The following is a 21,700-nucleotide window of genomic DNA, read 5'->3' as shown; positions in this document are numbered from 1 at the left end:
CGACTGTGATTATGAGGCCCATAGGGCGGCACACATTGTAAATAAGAATTTGTTCTTAACTTACTGGTTACATTTAAATATATATATATATACAAAAATTCATACAGTTATTGTTAACTGTCTGATATTATCTCAAAGAACACAACGTATAAATGATCCTAAATCTGTGTTAAGCCTAGCCCGTCAGACCTTATTTTCGGCGTTTCTCCCAAAACCCTATTATTTCCCTATACCTCAGTGTTCTTTCCCCATTCATTTCCCCCCATAGAAATGGCTGAACGAAGCAAAGGTAACTTTTTATTACTATAAACTGGCGAGCTGTCTACCCGTTAGAGGCGAATTTCCACCACGCTCTTTAACCGATGTTTTAAAAATCTTCCTAATCTTTCTTTCCGCAGACGAACACGACTCCGAATTTTGTTTTAGTTTTGAATCGCATCGCTGACACTGTAATGTCAATTTCTGTCCACTAAGTGGCGACAGAGTCTTAGCTATACTTTTGGACATGGTAAATAATGTGCAGCTAGAGTGAAAGAGGAGAAGCGAGAGCAAAGATTTTTAGCGAACACAAGATAGACCACAGCCTGTCGTTTCCAATTGTAGCAAAATAATCATAGTGGGCAGAACAAGCAAGGAAGTGGGCAGAGCCAACCACAAGCTAGCGATATCCTATTGGCGCATTCAATATTTCCGTTAGGGAACGCCTGCTATGTGACGTGTACGTGTTCAATAACGCAATTCACCCTTGCACACATTTTAAACAATGCGATTTTTTGGAAACTTTGGTATAAACGTAGTCGTACAGATTCTAATTTTGTGAACAAAAAAATTGTAGTAAGGTCAAATGTTTCATTGATGAGAAAATAACAGAATGTCGGCCAAAATCCATCTCACTCAACTTCTCCCACTGTTCTTCCTCTCATTTTATTTGGTGGTGAGTGGAAATGCCAACCAGGTGCTTCTTATTTATACATCCGGTGAAACATCTGGCTCATTGTTCTGTGGCAAGAGGGTCCACTCCCGTCAACATCTGTCCACGTGGGAATACAGCAATAAGCAGACCGCCTTGCCTGCCTTCCCACCTTTGAGACGACTGCCATTGTTAAGGCGGAGACTATCTCATCATTATATACAGTATCTCTGGTGCAGCTCATATGACAAATGTTAGAAAGCCTCTCCTTTCCTGGTACTGAGTTAGTCACAGAACCTTGTTTAAGCCTGAAATCAAATGGGCAGCTAGCCATATTGGCCTTTAGCATCTGACAGATGCAGCATAAACCGTTTATTTACGGAACAGTGGGGCTAGAGCCATATATTTACATTTTTCGGAATATTTTTTCCCGTGTGGATCCTTCAAGTTCATACAGTACATGGTTTTTACCTTAATCCAGTTAATGACAGAAACTGGCAGTGGCATACAGAAACAAGATACCAGAGGGATTCATCCCTGCATTTTGCAAGGCCCTCTCTGAAACGGAGTTGATGAGTCATGGATTTACAATTTTTCTGAGTTGCAGACACCTAGGTAATCAAACATGGTGCACAACTAAACCACCACATTCAACCTAAGACAAAATTGACCATATTGCAATTCTACTACTAGGGATTCAAAATACTGTCGCCTTTTACCATCATCTTGGACCTTCCACGTATTACATCTAAAAATAAAACAAAAATTACAAGTTGACAGGAGATACTGCATGGTGGCGCACCATCCCCATGAAAAAATAAAGTCAATTGCAAACGAGACAAGTAACAAAGAGAAGTAAAAAATATTTATTGCAATATTTGCTCCGCCAGAAGTGCTGGGGATCCCTTTTCTCTCTCGGGTGACCTTTGACCTAATACATCAAATTCTACATTTACAAAAAACTCCCCTGCATGTAGGCCACAGATACTGCACGCTTCGCTTTCAACAGAATAAATTATATCCAAGAGACTCCATTGTACAGCATGGGTAAACAAATAAAGGGAATAAAACATAAAATAAAAGGTAAAGGTTTTAAAAGTAGCTTCCCTGGAAACTGAGCTAAGCTAAAGAAATCCAACCGGTGCTAGGTTAAACTCCAAGAACACTTTATTTAGAACATTAACAGACTAATTTCCAACATTCACTTTGTTTATTTATTTTTTTAAACAGAATTTGTCAGAGATAAACATTGTTTTTTTTGTGTGTTAAACTTTGATACAGTGAGAAAATCAAACAACCGAGTTGCTGTACAACAGCGAAGGAGCTTCCACGCAATGTTATCCAAACATTTCCTTCTTGTGTTTTTTCTGTTTAACTTAAACATATCCTGGATCCAGATTAAAATGTTCATCACAGACCAAAAGTTCACAATACCTGCTTTCCTCTCTCTCTGCTATCTCGTGCTTACATTTATGTTTTGCATGTCTGTAGTATATTTGTCTTTTCTGTATTAGAAAAACGTTGTATCCTCATAGTAGAGTTTGGCTGCAAAGAGTTTGTCTGAGAATAACCGTATAGTCGATTAGGAAGTTCCCTCCTTCGCTGAGTACAGTGACCGTAAAGTCTGCACCACTCTGTTCGTCAGCTTGTGTGCACTCGTCAAGGCGATTTTCTTGTAAATAATGTCAGACTCCTTGATAGTGTCCACCCAAGGCACCGTTTTGCGTCCATCCCGTTTCTTAGCCTCGCCCCAGACTCCAGAGTAGGAGCCAGCCATCCATTGCACTCTGTAGCCCGTGTTGGTCTTCTGGATGATGCGGGCGATCTGCGGCCGGTCCTTGTACTTGGGGCAGCAGAGGGCGATGACGTCCCTGGCGGCCAATGTCTCATTCATGTGACCTGAAGCCTCTGCAGAGTCGCCGTGCTTCCTCGACCGCCGCGATGACTGGGGAGAGAAACAGCAGCGTTACACCTCACATAGCATTCCTTTACTACAACATCCAACTAACTGGAGAGAGCGCATAGGTTTAAGAAGCCAACATGGCAGTTATCAGTCTTCTAATACATCCTTAACAGGGACAATAACAGCTGTATGACAGTGCAATAACAGGCTGCTTAGGGCTCACCACTGGGGCTTTCTCATCTCCGTCGCTCTCGTCGTCGTCCGTCTCTATAGGAGCCTGGTGGTGATTCTTGTGGTCCTGGTGGTGGTTCTTGTGGTCCTGGTGGCTGGGCCCTCCCAGCAATGAAGTGATGGCTTTGTTTCTGGCGTTAGCGCTGGCTGACGCCTCACCTTCCTCATCCTCCTCATCAGGGTCCAAATGCTCCATCAGTAACTTGAACTGAGAGAGAGACCAGAATGTTAACCAGTCTGCTGTGCTCAGACATGGCTAGTTTAATTTACTGCACACCTTTAACAAAGTACAAAAAGGAACTCCATCTGGTTCAATTCTGTTTAAATTCAGTAAATTCAATAAGTAAATTGGAATTCCAATCCCTATTTTCCTTAACTCCATTACAGGACCCTAAACTAAACGACTCAAGACTTTAAAAAAAGGAAATGTAGTCAGAGTGAGCTCTTACATCTAGGTACTGTTTGACGATCCTCCTCTTGATGTCGTAGGTGAGTTCTACGTTGGCCAGGTCAGAGGTCAAGAAGTCCAGTGTCTGGTGAGGGCTGAAGTGCACGTGACCCTTCCTGTTCACCGCCTTCTCATATACCTTGGCCGATTCCGTCGGAGAGTACTTTTGGATTTTACTACAGTGGGCAGAGGAAGAAGTTGAGTTTAGGTTAATTCCTCATTAAAGTGGCAATATGTAACCTTTTGGGCAACCTGACCAAATTTACATAGAAATGTCAGTTATAGATCGATCATTCTAATTGAAAGCAAGTAAAGAGGCTGTAGACCTGCTCTGTGCTCGCTATTTTTATGCTTCCCGTTCTCAAGTTTTGTTTTTGCGTCTTTTACTTTCGATATTGTACATTAGCTTCAAAAAGATGAAACAACAATATTTTTGGTTATGGAAAAGTTATTTCAGAGCGGTTTAGATGGTACAATGATTCTCTACACTATACTAGCTTATTTTGTCACAAACTGAAATTAGACAAACTAAACAAAAAAAGAAACGTCCCTTTTTCAGGACCCTGTCTTTCAAAGATAATACGTAAAAATCTAGTTATGAAAACTTAGGACACTAAAGAGGCCTTTCTACTGACTCTGAAAAACACCAAAAGAATGATGCCCAGGGTCCTTGCCCATCTGAGTGAACGTGCCTTAGGCATGCTGTAAAGGGGGCATGATGACTGCAGATGTGGCCAGGGCAAGAAATTGCAATATCCGTACTGTGACACGCCTAAGACAGCGCTACAGGGAGACAAGACATTTTCACGTTCGGATGAAAAGCGTGCCCAGAGTAAACTGCCTGCTACTCAGGCCCAGAAGCTAATATATGCATATTATTAGTAGATTTGTATAGAAAACAATCTGAAGTTTCTAAAACTGTTTGAATGATGTCTGTGAGTATAACAGAACTTATATGGCAGGCAAAAACCTGAGAAAAATCAAACCAGGAAGTGGGAAATCTGAGGTTTGCAGTTTTTCAACTCATTGCCTTTCCAAGATACAGTGTAAATGGGGTCATATTGCACTTCCTAAGGCTTCCACTAGATGTCAACAGTCGTTAGAACCTTGTTTCAGACTTCTACTGTAAAGGGGGAGCGAAAAAGAGCTGTTTGACTAAGGGGTCTGGCAGAAGGCCATGAGCTAAATCATGCGCGCGGCCGTGAGAGCGAGCTCTGTTCCTTTACATTTCTAAAGACAAAGGAATTGTCCAGTTGAAACATTATTGAAGATTTATGATAAAAACATCCTAAAGATTAATTCTATACATCGTTTGACATGTTTCTACAAACTGTAATATAACTTTTTGGACTTTTCATCTGAACATTCGCCTGGACTTGCCCGCGCCTCTTGAATTTGGATTTGTGAACTAAATGCGCGGACAAAAAGGCGGTATTTAGACATAAATGATGGACATTATCAAACAAAACAAACATTTATTGTGGAACTGGGATTCCTGGGAGTGCATTCTGATGAAGATCATCAAAGGTAAGTGAATATTTATAACGCTATTTCTGACTTTTACTGACTCCACAACATGGCAGGTATCTGTATGGCTTGTTTTTGTGTCTGAGCGCTGTACTCAAGATTATTGCATGGTGTGCTTTTTCCGTAAAGCTTTTTTGAAATCTGACACAGCGGTTACATTAAGGAGAGGTATATCTTTAATTCTGTGCATAACACTTGTATCTTTAATCAAAGTTTATGATGAGTATTTCTGTAAATTGATGTGGCTCTCTGCAAATTAGCAGGATATTTTCGAGGCACAACATTACTGAACATAACGCGCGATTTCTGGATATAAATATGAACTTTATCGAACAAAACATACATGTATTGTGTAACATGAAGTCCTATGAGTGCCATCTGATGAAGATCATCAAAGGTTAGTGATTCATTTTATCTCTATTTCTGCTTTTTGTGACTCCTCTCTTTGGCTGGAAAATGGCTGTATGTTTTTTTGTGACTCTGACCTAACATAATCATATGGTGTGCTTTCGCTGTAAAGCCTTTTTGAAATCAGACACGATGGGTAGATTAACTTCTTGACGCTTAAAAAAAATAAGAAATGATAACGTTCCCAACGTAAACGGACTAATTTGCAGGCCCAGATCGTAGAATATGCATATAATTTACAGATTAGGATAGAAAACACTCCAAAGTTTCCAAAACGGTCAAAATATTGTCTGTGAGTATAACAAAACTGATTCTGCAGGCAAAAACCTGAGGAAATCCAACCCGGAAGTGCCTTAAAAAAAAGAAATCCCTGTTCTGTTGCCTGCCCCTCCTCCATTTAAAGGCGTATCAACCAGATTCCTTTTCCAATGGCTTCCCCAGGCTGTGACCAGGCTTTAGACATAGTTTCAGGCTTTTATTCTGAAAAATGAGCGAGATTTTTCAAAACAAGTCAGGTGTCCTTTGATTAGTTCCTGCGCGCGAGAGGGGTAGCTCGACATTTTCTTTCTCTCTTTCATTGAGTAGGTTATCGTCCGGTTGAAATATTATCGATTATGTATGTTAAAAACAACCTGAGGATAGATTATAAAAAAATGTTTGACATGTTTCTACGAACATTACGGATACTTTTTGGAATTTGTCTGCCTTTCAGGAATGGAACGAGGCTGTGGTTTTCAGAACATAACGCGCAACCCAAATGGCGTTTTTTTGTTTGTTATAAAACTAATATTTATCGAACGAAAATAACATTTATTGTGTAAATGGGAGTCTCGTGAGTACAAACATCCGAAGATTATCAAAGGTAAGCGATTAATTTGATTGCTTTTCTGACTTTCGTGACCAAGCTAATTTAAGGCTAACTGTTCTAGCATTGACTGATACACTCACAAACGTTTAGATTGCTTTCGCTGTAAAGCATATTTTCAAAATCTGACACGATAGGTGGATTAACAACAACCTAAGCTGTGTTTTGGTATATTTCACTTGTGATTCCATGATTATAAATATTTTTAGGATTATTTTTGAATTTGGCGCTCTGCAATTCAGTGGTTGTTTAGGAAAATGATCCCGGTAACGGGATCCGTAGTGCCAAGTTAACAAGAAATTAAGCTTTAATTTGGTGTATTGCACTTGTTAATGTATTAAAGTTAAATATTAAAAAAATATATTTTTGAATTTCGCGCAATGCCTTTTCAGCGGATGTTGTCGAAGGGTTCCCCTAGCCTTGCAGCTGGTGGCTACACCAATTACTGACTGTTACTTTTGATTTTGACCCCCCTTTGTTCAGGGACACATTATTCAATTTCTGTTAGTCACATGTCTGTGGTACTTGTTCAGTTTGCCTCAGTTGTTGAAACTTATGTTCATACAAATATTTACACATGTTAAGTTTGCTAAAAATAAACACAGCTGACATTTCTTTTTTTGATGAGTTCATTAGAGTTTTAGCAACCAGGAAATGGCGGAGCGATTTCTGCATAGTGCAACTAACTGAGAAATTGACATGGCAACATAAAAAGACAAGACATATCAGTATATTGTGGTCTTCCTAGCTCTGTCTTTCATGTCCAGTGAGGCGGTAAGGTGAGATGTTATGTGGTTGTGTTCCTCCTGGCATTGACGTACCTGTCCGAGAAGCCGTAGAGGTTCTTGAGATGTTGCTTTAGAACCAATAGTAGTAGTATTCCCTGTGAGGCGTTGGCAAAGTCCAACAGGGGAATGGGGTTGTCAGGCAGACGCTGCATCACCTTGTCCAAGTCCTCCATTTCCAGGTCAGAGTCAGAGTCTGACTTAACAGGGGCCTGGGCCCGGTGTTTGGGCTTTTTGGGCCTGTGGACCACCTCGTTGTCCTCGTCACTACTGTTGGAGCTGATGCTGTGACGGTTATGTTCCTCCTCCGATGACGATGATGATGACGAGTTCTCCTCCTCTGACTGGTACTTCCTCTCTTTTGACTTCTTCTCCCGCTGCCGTGGCTCTTTGAGAAGGGACTGCAGAGATGACAGAGGAGTGAGTCAGTCATTCACAACCAAACAAAGGCTATCGTTAGGGATTGTTATAGGATATAAAACCCACGACAGCTTGTAAAAGTCTATAAAAGTCACATTATAGTTAGTGCTTTCACAAGCCTGTGCACTTGTGGCTACGTGTGATCTTTTAAGTACTTATGGCAAGGCTGCTGACAGACACTACATAGTGACGTGTGTATCACCTACCTCCTTGAAGGACTGCAGCAGGTTGCTGCCGGACACAGACAGTGTGATGTCAATGTGGTGCATGATGAAGAGAGGCTCCTCCTGGATCTGGTAGGGGAAACAGGCTAGGTTGTCTGCCATGTACAGGAGCATGTTGACCTCAATCTTCTGCAGGGGGAAAGTCACAATACCAAACATTACTTCACAAAACTGTTAATTTTGTCTATAAAAATAAGGATTGTATATGAATGTTTACTGCTATAATACTGATTATTCTTAGTGTGTGTCTAGGGGGAAGGAGGAACTCACCGAGCTGTCATCAAACAAGTTGAGCAGTGAGATGAGGAAGGCTCGGCGGTGCTGCCGGTTGGATCGGACCATGGAGAAGAGGTGGGCGCAGAGGGCGGAGGTGGTCTCGTCCTGCCGGTAACCCCGGATCACCGTACCCTTAGCTGACCAGATAGCCTGCTGCACCTGGTAGGACATCTTCATCCCCGCCACGGCCTTCATCTGGACACACACACACACAACCAAACACGTTCTATACATCGATAACATACTGTACAATAGATGATCACATTACCAGCCTGTTGAGAGGCCAGTCTACTCTTCCTACCCTGAGACCAGTCTACAGACAGAAACACTCACATGGATGAAGCCGCTGTATTTCTTATCAATCTCCACCAGCTGCTGGTCTGCCTTATTCCTCATGGTGGGCTCTGGGTCTGTTCCCATGGCAATCAGGTAGGGCACACACTGAAACAAAACAGGATGTTGGGTCAACAGGGATTACAAAGCTGTGGAAACACGTGGTTGTATACTGGTACTTCACCCATAATAACACTTATTTATTCCAGTCCAAAATTAAGTAAAAACTCTGTGCACAGCATTATGTCCAGTTATACCTATTAAAGGTCCAATGCAACTGTTTTTTAAAATCTCAATATCAAATAATTTCTGAGGTAACAATTTAGTACCGTCCTGTCATGGTTTTCGATTCAAATGGTCAAAAATAAACAAAAATAGCTTCTTGGCAAAGAGTCATTTTTCAAGCAATAATTTAGCTAGGACTGTCTGGGAGTGGTCTGAGTAGAAAGTTAAAACTAACTGTTATTGGCAGAGAGGTTTGGAACTCTTTCTTATTTGTCTATTAACTAATTTACCACCTGGTGATGTGCACCAGAGGCAGCAGCCTAGACCGCTACACCACCCTAGGCCAGAGCCTTTTCTAATTCTTTAACTGACCAGAGTTTGTGCATGCCTTGTTTGAGAAGAGTAGCCCAGTGGTGTGTACTGTCTGAGGTGGAAGCGTACCTGTACAGGATGGATGAGGCCCTGGTTGAGTGTCAGGGCAATGACGTTGAGGGCAAAATGTCGTACGGTGGACTGTGTGTGGAAGAAGGCCTCCAGCACCTGCTTCAGGTACAGCTGCATGATGGAGCTGCTCATACCTGACGAGATGTCACCCATCTCCTTCAGGTCCTCCTGCTTCGACAGCTTCTTCCCTGTAGACGTACAACGACAAGAGCCATTTAGGAAACTAGCCACTAGACAACAACATCATCATGGAGGCATGCCCTAACTAACACATCGAATATCCTTAGCTCCATTCTATCAACTTGAAGATATTGCTATGCTTGTGTGGACTTATTTTCTACCTGTATTGATATGAATGAATGAGCTAGGGCCACCAATACAAAAATGTATGCACTTCATTTTGTAAGTCACTTTGGAGTAAATAGCATATATATTATATTTAATGGACACAGAGGTGAGACTCACACTGTTGGTCGGCCTCCTGCATGCGCGAGTCTTCCTCCTGCAGGTATGTCTGCAGGTTCTTCAGCACCTGGATCTTTAGGTTGACAGAGCTCTTCCTGTCTGACAGGATGCCATTGTACAGACTCATCACATCCTGCATGAACATCAGCCCTGGGTACTGGATGAACTGGAAGCCTGGACAATGGAGAAAGGGGAATAGGGAGAAAGAGGAATATCAATAATGAGGAACCAGGGAAACAAGCCATTGGTGATGAATGACAGAAGTTTGAAAGGTGCTGCAATACCAATACAGAAGGGTCATTGTTAGAGCAACACATGGTCTGTGGTAGGGTGAGGTGAGCTTTACCTAGACCAATGATGGCCTTGGTCTGAACTTCCTCATCTTCATGCTTAGTGAAGTACAGCAAAAGCTCCATCACTTTTTCCTTTATCACAACCTACAACACACAAAGGGAAAAGCAACATCAAGTTCGTATTCCCGTCTTTCATTAAAAAAATAAAAATAAATTTAAACAGTTGGTCACAACAATGTTAAGAAAAATCTGTTTTCTTGGACCGACCTTTGTGGGGCCCTTGAATTCCTCCTCGTCAAAGTCAAAGTGGCGACAGAGTGCCCCCACAGTGAACAGCGAGCGCAGCAAGGCCGGTTTGTTAGCAGCCAGAACAGGGTTGTTGGAGTCCTCGGAGTGCTGGGTCTTCAGCTTGGTCAGGGCACCATAGTAACGGTTGAAACAAGCCCAAACAAACTTGTAGTTGCGAGTGACCCTGTTCACCACAGCTCCAAGACAGCTCACACAGTGTTGTACAACCTGAGAAACAAGATTACCGAATAACTAAAAACAGCATTTTAACACCTTTTATTTGTTCCTTCACGGTTATTTTAGTATTGAACCTGGGTACAAGCTGTAGCCTTTACAAGAGACATACCGTCATGCCGTATTTGATGATGAGCTTCATCAGGTCTTCCTCTATGGTGGTGAGGAAGGTCTCAGAGGGGTGCTCCATCAGAGGGATCACCAGCTCAAGAATCTTGGCCACGTTACAGATCACCATGAAGTCACTCTGGGTCTGGAAACACAAGAGAAATCCATATTGATAGGGTTTGGCCGGCGTAGGCCGTCATTGTAAAATAGTAATTTGTTCTTAACTGACTTGCCTAGTTAAATAAAGGTTAAAGAAATAAAATAAATTGATACAGCCAGAGAGATTTTTATGTTGTGAGTCACAGCTTGACCCCCGTTGGTCACGTTGTTGTATAAAAATTGTACTGACAATGATCAACCACTAGATGGCCCTAGAGCTCTATGTAAAAATCAAGTGGACATTTTTTCCCTTGAACTTTTACACCTGGCACAATAACTTACTTATTTCAGAAAAAAATAACATCACAATAACTACAGTAAATTTCTACAAATTGAGGAGAGAAAGTGTCCTTACGTTGCACTTGGTGGTGAGATAAGGCTGGATGGTCATGGCATGTTTGACCATCAGCTGGGATCGGATTTTACTGAACAGAAAGAGGGTGGTGATGCAGGACACCAGACGGTTGGAATTCACCCCCTTGTTCTCAATGTCTGAAACACAAACACAGATCCTTTCTTCAGACTCAACTGGACTTTCTCACAGTCCATGAGAGTTTATCATATCATAATCAACAGTACATTCATGTGTCAGTATAAATGGCAATTTGAAATCAAAACCGTGAGTACACCAAAGATAGCGTGTGAGTGAGCTCCATACCAGTGAGAGACTCTTCATATTTTAGAATGTGTTCCACTAGATTGTCTACCAGCTGAACGCAGGCCTTTCTGGCTGGCTTATAGGCAGCATCTTCCTCGGTCTTCAGCAGCTAAACAGGGATAGAGTAGGGGGAGGTTGTGAGATGAGGCACACAACCATCACAAGTCTGTCTTGAACTCATTTGCAACAGCTCTCATTAGAGAAAACTGATAAACAAGTCACAGTACATACGTTTCAAGGATGGCCTGAAGTAAACAGCATTACTTCCTGTGCTTGATACTCTCCATAACCATAAATAGGCCTACATGTGATAATCAATAAACCTGAGCCAATGATAAAAAAGTTATGAACAAAACTCCAGGCCAACTATTACCATGTAATACACAGCACAGACACAATTCAAAATACTCACGTTTTGAAGCAGCTGCTCAAACCAGTCATAGCCTGTATCTTTGCATGCAGACACCTAGGAAAGATGGATGTCATCAGGTCAAGACATGTTGAACAGTCACGTCTAAAATACAGTAACACAGACCGATATGTACATTGGAAAGTTATTTGTCTGTTTGGTAGTTCTGTGCTCAGCTTTGAGCCCTGGAACTCACCACGTCTGTGATGTTGAGGATCTTGCGGGTCATGGCGTCTTTATCGTGATTGGGTGTAGGGGTGAACCAGAGTTTCTGGAAGGTCTCGTTCACAAGTTTCTGAAGAAGAAAGTGGTGCAACATTTTGAAATATGCAAACAAAGACAGGTAACTTTCTGAAGCCCTGCGACGTATCCATTCACACATGAAACACAGACATTTAAAGATGCAGACAGATACATACCTTGATGCCCTCCTCGTCGTTGACCCTGCGGATCATCTTGACACACATCTCAGTGATCTTGTTGAAGGTGGGTTGCTCCAGACAGATGTCTCTAAGGATCTTAATCACCCTCTTTCTCACACTGATACCCGTATCCTGGAAAAAGAGGGGCAGAATTAATACATTTACATTTTAGTAATTTAGCAGGTCTTATCCATAGCGACTTACAGTAATGAGTGCATATATTTGATGTACTTTTTCATACTGATCCCCCATGGGAATCAAAACGACAACCGTGGAGTTGTCAGCGCCATGCTGTACCAACTGAGCCACACAGGACCCAGATGCTGATGCTAAGGCAACTTCCAACATATTTACACAATGTCACTCCAGGGTTACTTACCCCTGCATTTTCTAAATTATATTACAAGCGATCATAATATATATTATCCAAAATAAGTTAAACATGAAATATATGTCATATTAACAAAATGACAAATCGGAGTAACTTGTTGGGTAGAGCAGAAATGATAGGTTCTCATCGGCACTTAATTTACGTTTGAGAAGCCTGCAGTTCTCCAGCAGAGCCATAGGTGGCAGTGTAGAGAAAAGGATATTACCTTAAGTGAACTTTTACACTTAGAATGAACCCTCAGCTAGAGGTGGCAAGCGTCATCGGCCCAGTTCCATTTCTCACTGCTCTGTGTGAGCTGATGCCTTCTCATCCTCCTACAGCCCACAGAAAGGGCTCTGAGCCATGTTATCCTATCTGACAGCTTGTTTGAGTATTGCTCAAAGAGTTGCACTTCACATCTGTGTTTAGGGTGAATGTCCCGCTGTGACTCGGTCTCTGTGTATAAGGATGTGCGTTACCCTGCTTGTTGAGGTGTGTATTATGGTGTGTGTTCGTTACCAGTATCCTCTCGATCAGCATGTCGTAGTACTGCTCTGTGAGCTGGGGTCTGCTCAACACAAAACGCCCCAGCAGCTCCACAGCAGCCTCGCGTACACTGGTGGAGTTGTCCATGAGACGACCATGGACCCCGCGCTGCATGTCCAACTGATGAGAGAAGGAGAGGATGAAGACTGAGGAAACACTTATGCACAGACAAAAAGGCTCTGAGCATATTTAGGTGCATCAGGTTTAGTGTTGGGTAGAGCAGACTCACCCTGGCCAGAATACTGGGGTCTACAGCCACCACCTCAGACAAACACTTCATGGCTTTAGTTCTGACAGCTATGGCACTCTCCCCCAGCACTCTCAGGATCTGTTGAAGAGGAGCGAGAGAGGGATTATTTACAAACCATACACACAGAGCACCAAATTAACACACATGAAGGAACTTAATCAAATCACTCTCGCATACTCTTACCTGTGTTAAATAAATATCGAAGCTCTGAGCGAATGGCCTCATAGAGGCCAAATATCTGACAATCAGGCATGAGTCATCATAGTCCACAGTGTCAGAGTTCATCCTGTGGGGGAAGAAAGGAAGAGAAGAATGCATTTGAAAAAAAGAGACACAGGCAAACACTGAGGTTGAAGCACTGACAGTGGGACAGTGAGGGTTGAGTCCTACCTCAGTGTGCTGAACTGCGAGGGCGCGGTCTTGATAATGTTGCGGAGGTACTTCTTGCGTGCCTCGGCTCTCTGCATGATCTCTCCGGTGGTCTCGATGTCCTTGGCGTGGTGCTGGCCTTCAGAAGAGTCCTCGTCCCCTCGCTGGTTCTGAGACTTCATGGCCTTCTCCATCTCTGTCAAAGTGTCCCTGAACCACTGGGCGATGTAGAACTTCCTGGCAAACTGAAGGCAGCAGCAAAAATCAACAGTTACATCTCAAACCTGATATGTGAATAACGGCAATGGTGGAAAAAGTACCCAATTGTCATACTTGAGTAACAGAAAAGATACCTTAATAGAAAACGACTCAAGTAAAAGTTAGTCACCCAGTAAAATACTACTTGATTAAAAGTCTAAAAGTATTTGGTTTTAAATATACTTATCAAAAAGAAAACGTAATTGCTAAAATATACTTAGATATTAAAAGTAAAAGTGAAAGTATAAATAATTTAAAATTCCTAATATTAAGCAAACCAGACGGCACAATTGTCGCGTTTAAAAAAATAAAATTTAATTTAATTTAATTTACGGATAGCCAGGGGCATGATCCAACACTCGGACATCATTTACAAACAAAGCATGTGTGTTTAGTGAGTCTGCCAGATCAGAAGCAGTAGGGATGACCAGGGATCTCTTGATAAGAGATAATGGACCCTTTTTCTGTACTTTGGAGTGTCAGAGTAGATGTATGGAATAAATAGTACATTATTTTCTTTAAGAATGTAGTGAAGTAAAAGTATTCAAAAATATAAATAGTAAATTATAGATACAGACAAAACTACTTAACTTCTTTATGATAGGGGGCAGCATTTTCACTTTTGGATGAATTGCGTGCCCATATTGAACTGCCTCCTACTCTGTCCCAGATGCTAATATATGCATATCACTATCACTATTGGATATAAAACACTCTGAAGTTTCTAAAACTGTTTGAATGATGTCTGTGAGTAAATCAGAACTCATATGGCAGGCAAAAACCAGAGAAAAAATCCAAACAGGAAGTGAGAATTCTGAGACTGGTCAATGTTCAACTCATCGCCGATTAAATTCCCTGTAAGATATGGGTCTGTTTGCACTTCCTACGCCTTCCACTAGATGTCAACAGTCTGTAGAACGTGGAATGAAGCTTATGCTGTGTTGTGGGGCCGGATGGGAGGGGAATGAGTCAATGGTCTGGCAGATTGCCAGTTCCTGATCATGCGCATTCCTCATGATATCGCCTTGCGTTCCATAACTTCTACAGACATGAAGGAATGCTCCGGTTGGAATGTTATTGGATATATATGATAACAACATCCTGAAGATTGATTCTCTACTTAGTTTGACCAGTTTATTCGACCTGTTATATAACTTTTTGAAGTTTTCGTCCGAGTTCGCCTGCATTTGCGCGAGCGTTTGGACATGTGCACTAAACATGCATAAGTAATGGACATTATCGAACAAAACAACGATTTATTGTGGAACTAGGATCCCTGGGAGTGCATTCTGATGAAGATGATCAAAGGTAAGAGAATATTTACGATGTAATTTCGTATTTCTGTTGACTCCAACATGGCGGAGAAATGTTATGTTTGAGCGCCGTCTCAGATTATTGCATGGTGTGCTTTTTACGTAAAGTTTTTTTGAAATCTGACAGCGGTTGCATTAAGAACAAGTGTATCTTTAATTATATGTAAAACATGTATCTTTCATCAAAGTTTATGATGAGTATTTCTGTTATTTGACGTGGCTCTCTGCAATTTCTCCGGATATTTTGGAGGCATTTCTGAACATGGCGCCAATGTAAACCGAGATTTGTGGATAATAATATGCACATTATCGAACAAAACATAAATGTATTGTGTAACATGATGTCCTATGAGTCTCATCTGATGAAGATCATCAAAGGTTAGTGATTAATTTTATCTCTAATTATGCTTTTTGTGAACTACTATCTTTTGCTGGGAAAATGGCTGTGTTTTTCTGTGGCTATGTACTGAGCTAACATAATCGTTTGGTGTGCTTTCGCCGTAAATCCTTTTTGAAATCAGACATGTTGGCTGGATTCACAACATGTGTAGCTTTAATTTGGTGTGATTTCATGAAAGATTGATTTTTATAGTAATATATTTGAATTTGGCGCACTACATTTTTTCTAGCTTTTGGCCAAGTGGGACGCTACCGTCCCACATATCCCAGAGAAGTTAAGTAGTACTTTCAAGTATTTTTCCTTGGCTAAGTACTTTACACCACTGAATATAGTGTAGCTATAACTACAGTATGTTCAGAAAATACACTCACAACTAGAGATGGATCCGTCTCTGCGTTCTCATCCATGTAGTCCAACAGGGCCTTCTGCAGCTGCTGGGTCTCATCATTGCCTTGTGTCTAGGTTGATAACAAAACAGCAACAACATTGTGTTACCATTTTGCTGTGTATATCTTGAATGACAGTTGACTTTGAGGATTGTTATGGTCAGACTGAACGCCTAGCTACCTCTCTGAGGATGCGGTCGATGGAGCGCTGGTCCATCTTGCTGGTGACGCCGTCTTTGCGCAGGCGGGCAGCGACGGTGCCCAGGTAGTCTAGCGATGCCACCCTCAGAGCCATCTCTGTCTGCTTATTGCTAAACTGATGCACCTGGAACAGAGGATAGGGAGAAGAGTGTCATTCAGGCTGCTTTTTCTTTCCACAACAGCAAATAACCCCACTCACCAGAGGAGTCCCATGTGCTTTTATCAATAGCTCTACTGCTGACCAATAACTGATTGGTTTAGCTATGACGGATGGACTCACCAGTAGACGACCCAGCAGACTGAGGAGAAGCTCAGCAGCTGGCCACTCTGGTTTGTTCACCGTAGACAGCAGGTCCTGGACAAAGTTTTCAAACAGTGGGCGATAGTCCTCCTCTCCCTGCTTACTGCCACACCTGAAACACAGACAGAGGAACACAGAGGCTTGGTCAAAGAGCTAACAGTACCATAAAGAGATATCTTACACCATTTTCTATTAACAGTTCTAATCTAGTTTGATTGTGAAAATAATGAAAGGCTGTTAAGAGAGATCATCTTACTTCTTTAGGAAGACGGACAGGAAGTTCTGAGCTGCTCGCATTGCCGTCTCATAAGAGTTCGTGATCAGGACATCTTGGTCCACCTGGGAAAAGAGCAAGCAATTGTGAATAAAAGTATTTAGTCAAGATGTCCATCAGATGATTCCTAGCCCAGTCGGCATGGCCATCCCTAACATACCTTCTTATCATACTCGTCGTGGCTGTCCCTGTTGTTCGGGAGGTGCACCACACATTGGATAAGCTGAAGCACCAGAGCTGTGACCATCTGGATGTACATGGGCTCCCCATCCTTATCACTGCTGTTCAGCCTAGGGACGCACATATAGACAAATACACATACAGACAACCTCAATTGCACTCCACACTGCACCCCCACCTAGATAAGAGGAATACCTATGTGAGAATGCTGTTCAGCTAAGCGTTCAACTCCATTGTCTCCTCTCAGCTCATCACCAAGTTTAGGACCCTGGGACTGAACACCTCCCTACCACACTGCACACTGCCCTAACCCATCTGGACAAGAGCAATACCTATGTGAGAATGCTGTTCATCGACTACAGCTCAGCATTTAACACCATAGTACTCTCCAAACTCGTCATCAAGCTCGAGACCCTGGGTCTCAACCCCGCCCTGTGCAACTGGGTACTGGACTTCCTGACGTGCCGCCCCCAGGTGATGAGGGTAGGTAACAACATCTCCACCCCGCTATCCTCAACACTGGGGCCCCACAAGGGTGCGTTCTGAGCCCTCTCCTGTACTCCCTGTTCACCCACGACTGCGTGGCCATGCACGCCTCCAACTCAATCATCAAGTTTGCAGACGACACTACAGTGGTAGGCTTGATTACCAACAACAACGAGACGGCCTACAGGGAGGAGGTGAGGGCCCTCGGAGTGTGGTGCCAGGAAAATAACCTCACACTCAATGTCAACAAAACAAAGGAGATGATTGTGGACTTCAAGAAACAGCAGAGGGAGCAGCCCCCTATCCACATCGACGGAACAGTAGTGGAGAGGGTAGTAAGTTTTAAGTTCCTAGGTGTACACATCACGGACAAACTGAATTGGTCCACCCACCCAGACAGCGTGGTGAAGAAGGCGCAGCAGCACCTCTTCAACCTCAGGAGGCTGAAGAAATTCGGCTTGTCACCAAAAGCACTCATAAACTTTTACAGATGCACAATCGAGAGCATCCTGTCGGGCTGTATCACCGCCTGGTACGGCAACTGCTCCGCCCACAACCGTAAGGCTCTCCCAGAGGGTAGTGAGGTCTGCACAACGCATCACAGGGGCAAACTACCTGCCCTCCAGGACACCTACACCACCCGATGCCACAGGAAGGCCATAAAGATCATCAAGAACAACAACCACCCGAGCCACTGCCTGTTCACCCCGCTATCATCCAGAAGGCAAGGTCAGTACAGGTGCATCAAAGCAGGGACCAAGAGACTGAAAAACAGCTTCTATCTCAAGGCCATCAGACTGTTAAACAGCCACCACTAACATTGAGTGGCTGCTGCCAACATACTGACTCAACTCCAGTCACTTTAATAATGTAAAAATTGATGAAAAATGTATCACTAGCCACTTTAAACAATGTGACTTCATATTATGTTTACAAACCCTACATTACTCATCTCATATGTATATACTGTACACGATACCATCTACTGCATCTTGCCTATGCCGTTCTGTACCATCACCCATTCATATATTTTTATGTACATATTCTTCATTCTTTTGTGTGTATAAGGTAGTTGTTGTGATATTGTTAGGTTAGATTACTCGTTGGTTATTACTGCATTGTCGGAACTAGAAGCACAAGCATTTCGCTACACTCGCATTAACATCTGCTAACCATGTGTATGTGACAAATAAAATTTGATTTGCAGCTGGATCCTGGACTTCCTGATGGGCCGACCCCAGGTGGTGAGGGAAGCCACGCTGTTCCTCAACACAGGGGGCCCCACAGGGGTGAGTGCTTAGTCAAATCAAATGTATTTGTCACATGTGCCGAATACAACAGTGAAATGCTTACTTACAAGCCCTTAAACCAACAACGCGGTTTTAAGAAGAGAGTTAAGAAAATATTTACTAAATAAACTAAAACATTTATTGACATTTTAAAAAGTAACACTATAAAATAACAATAATGGCTATATACAGGGGGTACCAGTGTCGAGTCAATGTGCAGGGGTACAGGTTAGTCAAGGTAATTTGTACATGTAGGTAGGGGGTAATAATAAACAGTGAATAGTAGCAGTGTAAAAACAAAGTGGTGGTGGTGGGGGGGGATCAATGCAAATAGTCCGGGTGGCCATTTGATTAATTGTTCACCAGTCTTATGGTTTGGGGGTAGAAGCTGTTAAGGATCCTTTTGGACCTAGATTTGGCGCTCCGGTACTGCTTGCCATGCGATAGCAGAGAGAATAGTCTATGACTATGGTTGACTGGAGTCTTTGTCTGACACCGCCTAGTATATAGGTCCTGGATGGCAGGAAGCTTGGCCCCAGTGATGTACTGGGCCGTACGCACTACCCTCTGCAGCGACTTACGGTTGGAGGCCGAGCAGTTGCCATACCAGGCGGTGATGCAACCGGTCAGGATGCCCTCGATGGTGCAGCTATAGAACTTTTAGAGGATCTGGGGACCGATGCCAAATCCTTTCAGTCTCCTGAGGGGGAAAAGGAGTTGTCGTGCTCTCTTCACAACTTTCTTGGTGTGTTCGGACCATGATAGTTTGTTGGTGATGTGGACACCAAGGAACTTGAAACTCTCGACCCGCTCCACTACAGCACCGTCGTCGATGTGAATGGGGGCGTGTTCGGCCCTCCTTTTCCTGTCGTCCACATGGTGGCATAGTGGTGGCTGCATCATATTATGGGTGTGTTATCATTAAGTAGTGGGGAGTTTTTCAAAAAATAAATAAAAATAGAATGGAGCTAAGAACAGCTTTCCACACGACACTGGGAGATGAAGTCACTTTTCAGCAGGAAAATAACCTAAAACACGAGGCAAATCTACATAGAAGTCGCTTACCAAGAAGACTGTGAATGTTCCAGAGTGGCCGAGTTACAGTTTTGACTTAAATCTACTATAACATCTATGCCAAGACCTGAAAATGGCTGTCTAGCAACGATTAACAACCAATTTGACAGAGCTTGAAGAAATTTGAAAAGAATAATGGGCAAATGTTGCACAATCCAGGTGTGGAAAGCTATTAGAGACGTACCCAGAAAAACTCACAGATGTAATTGCTGCCAAAGGTGCTTCTACAAAGTACTATCTCAGGGGTGTGAATACTTATGTAAATGAGATATTCCTGTATTCCATTTATTTATTTATTTCTTACTCCCTTTTCTCCCCAATTTTCGTGGTATCCAATCGCTAGTAATTACTATCTTGTCTCATCGCTACAACTCCCGTACGGGCTCGGGAGAGACGAAGGTCGAAAGCCTCCGAAGCACAACCCAACCAAGCCGCACTGCTTCTTAACACAGCGCCTCCAACCCAAAAGCCAGCCGCACCAATGTGTCGGAGGAAACACCGTGCACCTGTGGCCCCCTTGGTTAGCGCGCACTGCGCCCGGCCCGCCACAGGAGTCGCTGGAGCGCGATGAGACAAGGATATCCCTACCGGCCAAACCCTCCCTAACCCGGACGACGCTAGGCCAATTGTGCGTCGCCCCACAGACCTCCCGGTCGCGGCCGGCTGCGACAGAGCCTGGGCGCGAACCCAGAGGCTCTGGTGGCACAGCTAGCGCTGCGATGCAGTGCCCTAGACCACTGCGCCACCCGGGAGGCCTGTATTTCATTTTCAATAAATTTGCACCAATTTTTTTTATTTCGCTTTGTCATTATGGGGTATTGTGTGTAGATGAGTGAGACAAAGCGCGTTCTTGTTCTACCTTATGTTATTTTTAGTGCTACATCGATATTGATTACGGCATTGTTCGGTTTAGAGATAGCAAGAAAGGCATTTCACTCTCCTTGGGCAGGTGACATTAAAACTTGAAACTAGATAAACATTCTGAAAAGAACAAGAAAATGGTTTCATAACATTATTAGCATTTCTGAAATTTTCCTTGAGAACTACTGATTTGTGTGGTCTCTCATGGCACATGTTCTCTGTCGGTGCAGTTACCTGAAATTCCTGAGGCTGCGTTTGCTGGTGGGTAGTCTGGCCAGAGAGGTGAAGATCTCTTCCAGGATGAGTTGCCTGTGTTTTTCATAGCGAGAGAACACCTGAGGGGGGGCCCGAAGGAAAGGCTCATCATTAGAGTGACGCTGACATTGCAATACATACAGTCGTTGTAACGGCTGTCGAAGTCGTTCTCCTCCTCAGACGAGGAGGAGCATGGATCGGGCCAACACGCAGAGTGGAAAGTGGTCATATTTTAATGAACGTAAACTGAACACGTTCACATACAAAAACAACAAACGTGACAAAACCGAAAACAGTCCCGTGTGGTACGAACACTGACACGAGATACAAACACCCACAAAACACACGTGAAACCCAGGCTGCCTAAGTATGATTCTCAATCAGGGACAACGATTGACAGCTGTCTCTGATTGAGAATCATACCCGGCCGAACACAAACATCCCAACATAGAAAATAACACATAGACAACCCACCCCAACTCACGCCCTGACCAACTAAATAAATACAAGAAAAAGGAAAAACAGGTCAGGAACGTGAGTCGTGGCCAAAAGTTTTGAGAATGACACAAATATTAATTTCCACAAAGTTTGCTGCTTCAGTGTCTTTAGATATTTTTGTCAGATGTTACTATGGAATACCGAAGTATAATTACAAGCATTTCATAAGTGTCAAAGGCTTTTATTGACAATTAAATGAAGTTGATGCAAAGAGTCAATATTTGCAGTGTTGACCCTTCTTTTTCAAGACCTCTGCAATCTACCCTGGCATGCTATCAATTAACTTCTGGGCCACATCCTGACTGATGGCAGCCCATTCTTGCATAATCAATGCTTGGAGTTTGTCAGAATTTG

At 42.9% G+C, this 21,700-nt stretch overlaps 1 protein-coding gene across 4 annotated transcripts in view; it reads right to left on the bottom strand.

The window, feature by feature from the left end:
- Nucleotides 1-1,753: 1,753 nt before the first annotated feature.
- The window catches only part of LOC129814146 (nipped-B-like protein B), a 68,072-nt gene continuing 48,125 nt past the window's right edge, over nucleotides 1,754-21,700 (bottom strand). For all 4 annotated transcript variants that reach the window (XM_055866977.1, XM_055866986.1, XM_055866997.1 and 1 more), the window contains 27 exons: nucleotides 20,828-20,928; nucleotides 16,864-16,993; nucleotides 16,686-16,768; nucleotides 16,409-16,541; nucleotides 16,109-16,252; nucleotides 15,913-15,999; nucleotides 13,592-13,815; nucleotides 13,385-13,487; nucleotides 13,181-13,279; nucleotides 12,925-13,071; nucleotides 12,033-12,167; nucleotides 11,810-11,908; nucleotides 11,617-11,670; nucleotides 11,205-11,313; nucleotides 10,902-11,038; nucleotides 10,392-10,532; nucleotides 10,025-10,273; nucleotides 9,811-9,901; nucleotides 9,465-9,638; nucleotides 8,997-9,187; nucleotides 8,331-8,438; nucleotides 7,992-8,192; nucleotides 7,704-7,850; nucleotides 7,114-7,478; nucleotides 3,494-3,668; nucleotides 3,037-3,252; nucleotides 1,754-2,855 (listed from right to left, as the gene is read on the bottom strand). In XM_055866977.1, the coding sequence (XP_055722952.1) occupies nucleotides 2,493-2,855; nucleotides 3,037-3,252; nucleotides 3,494-3,668; nucleotides 7,114-7,478; nucleotides 7,704-7,850; nucleotides 7,992-8,192; nucleotides 8,331-8,438; nucleotides 8,997-9,187; nucleotides 9,465-9,638; nucleotides 9,811-9,901; nucleotides 10,025-10,273; nucleotides 10,392-10,532; nucleotides 10,902-11,038; nucleotides 11,205-11,313; nucleotides 11,617-11,670; nucleotides 11,810-11,908; nucleotides 12,033-12,167; nucleotides 12,925-13,071; nucleotides 13,181-13,279; nucleotides 13,385-13,487; nucleotides 13,592-13,815; nucleotides 15,913-15,999; nucleotides 16,109-16,252; nucleotides 16,409-16,541; nucleotides 16,686-16,768; nucleotides 16,864-16,993; nucleotides 20,828-20,928 (4,206 nt within the window). In that variant the 3' untranslated portion in view covers nucleotides 1,754-2,492. The remainder of the gene's footprint in view (nucleotides 2,856-3,036; nucleotides 3,253-3,493; nucleotides 3,669-7,113; nucleotides 7,479-7,703; nucleotides 7,851-7,991; nucleotides 8,193-8,330; nucleotides 8,439-8,996; nucleotides 9,188-9,464; nucleotides 9,639-9,810; nucleotides 9,902-10,024; nucleotides 10,274-10,391; nucleotides 10,533-10,901; nucleotides 11,039-11,204; nucleotides 11,314-11,616; nucleotides 11,671-11,809; nucleotides 11,909-12,032; nucleotides 12,168-12,924; nucleotides 13,072-13,180; nucleotides 13,280-13,384; nucleotides 13,488-13,591; nucleotides 13,816-15,912; nucleotides 16,000-16,108; nucleotides 16,253-16,408; nucleotides 16,542-16,685; nucleotides 16,769-16,863; nucleotides 16,994-20,827; nucleotides 20,929-21,700) is intronic.

This window comes from Salvelinus fontinalis, chromosome 2, assembly GCF_029448725.1.
Source record: "Salvelinus fontinalis isolate EN_2023a chromosome 2, ASM2944872v1, whole genome shotgun sequence".
In the NCBI taxonomy this organism is placed as follows: Eukaryota; Metazoa; Chordata; class Actinopteri; order Salmoniformes; family Salmonidae; genus Salvelinus; species Salvelinus fontinalis.
The sequence above is the reverse complement of the archived record's forward strand: the minus strand, read 5'-3'. Positions and strand labels throughout refer to the sequence as shown.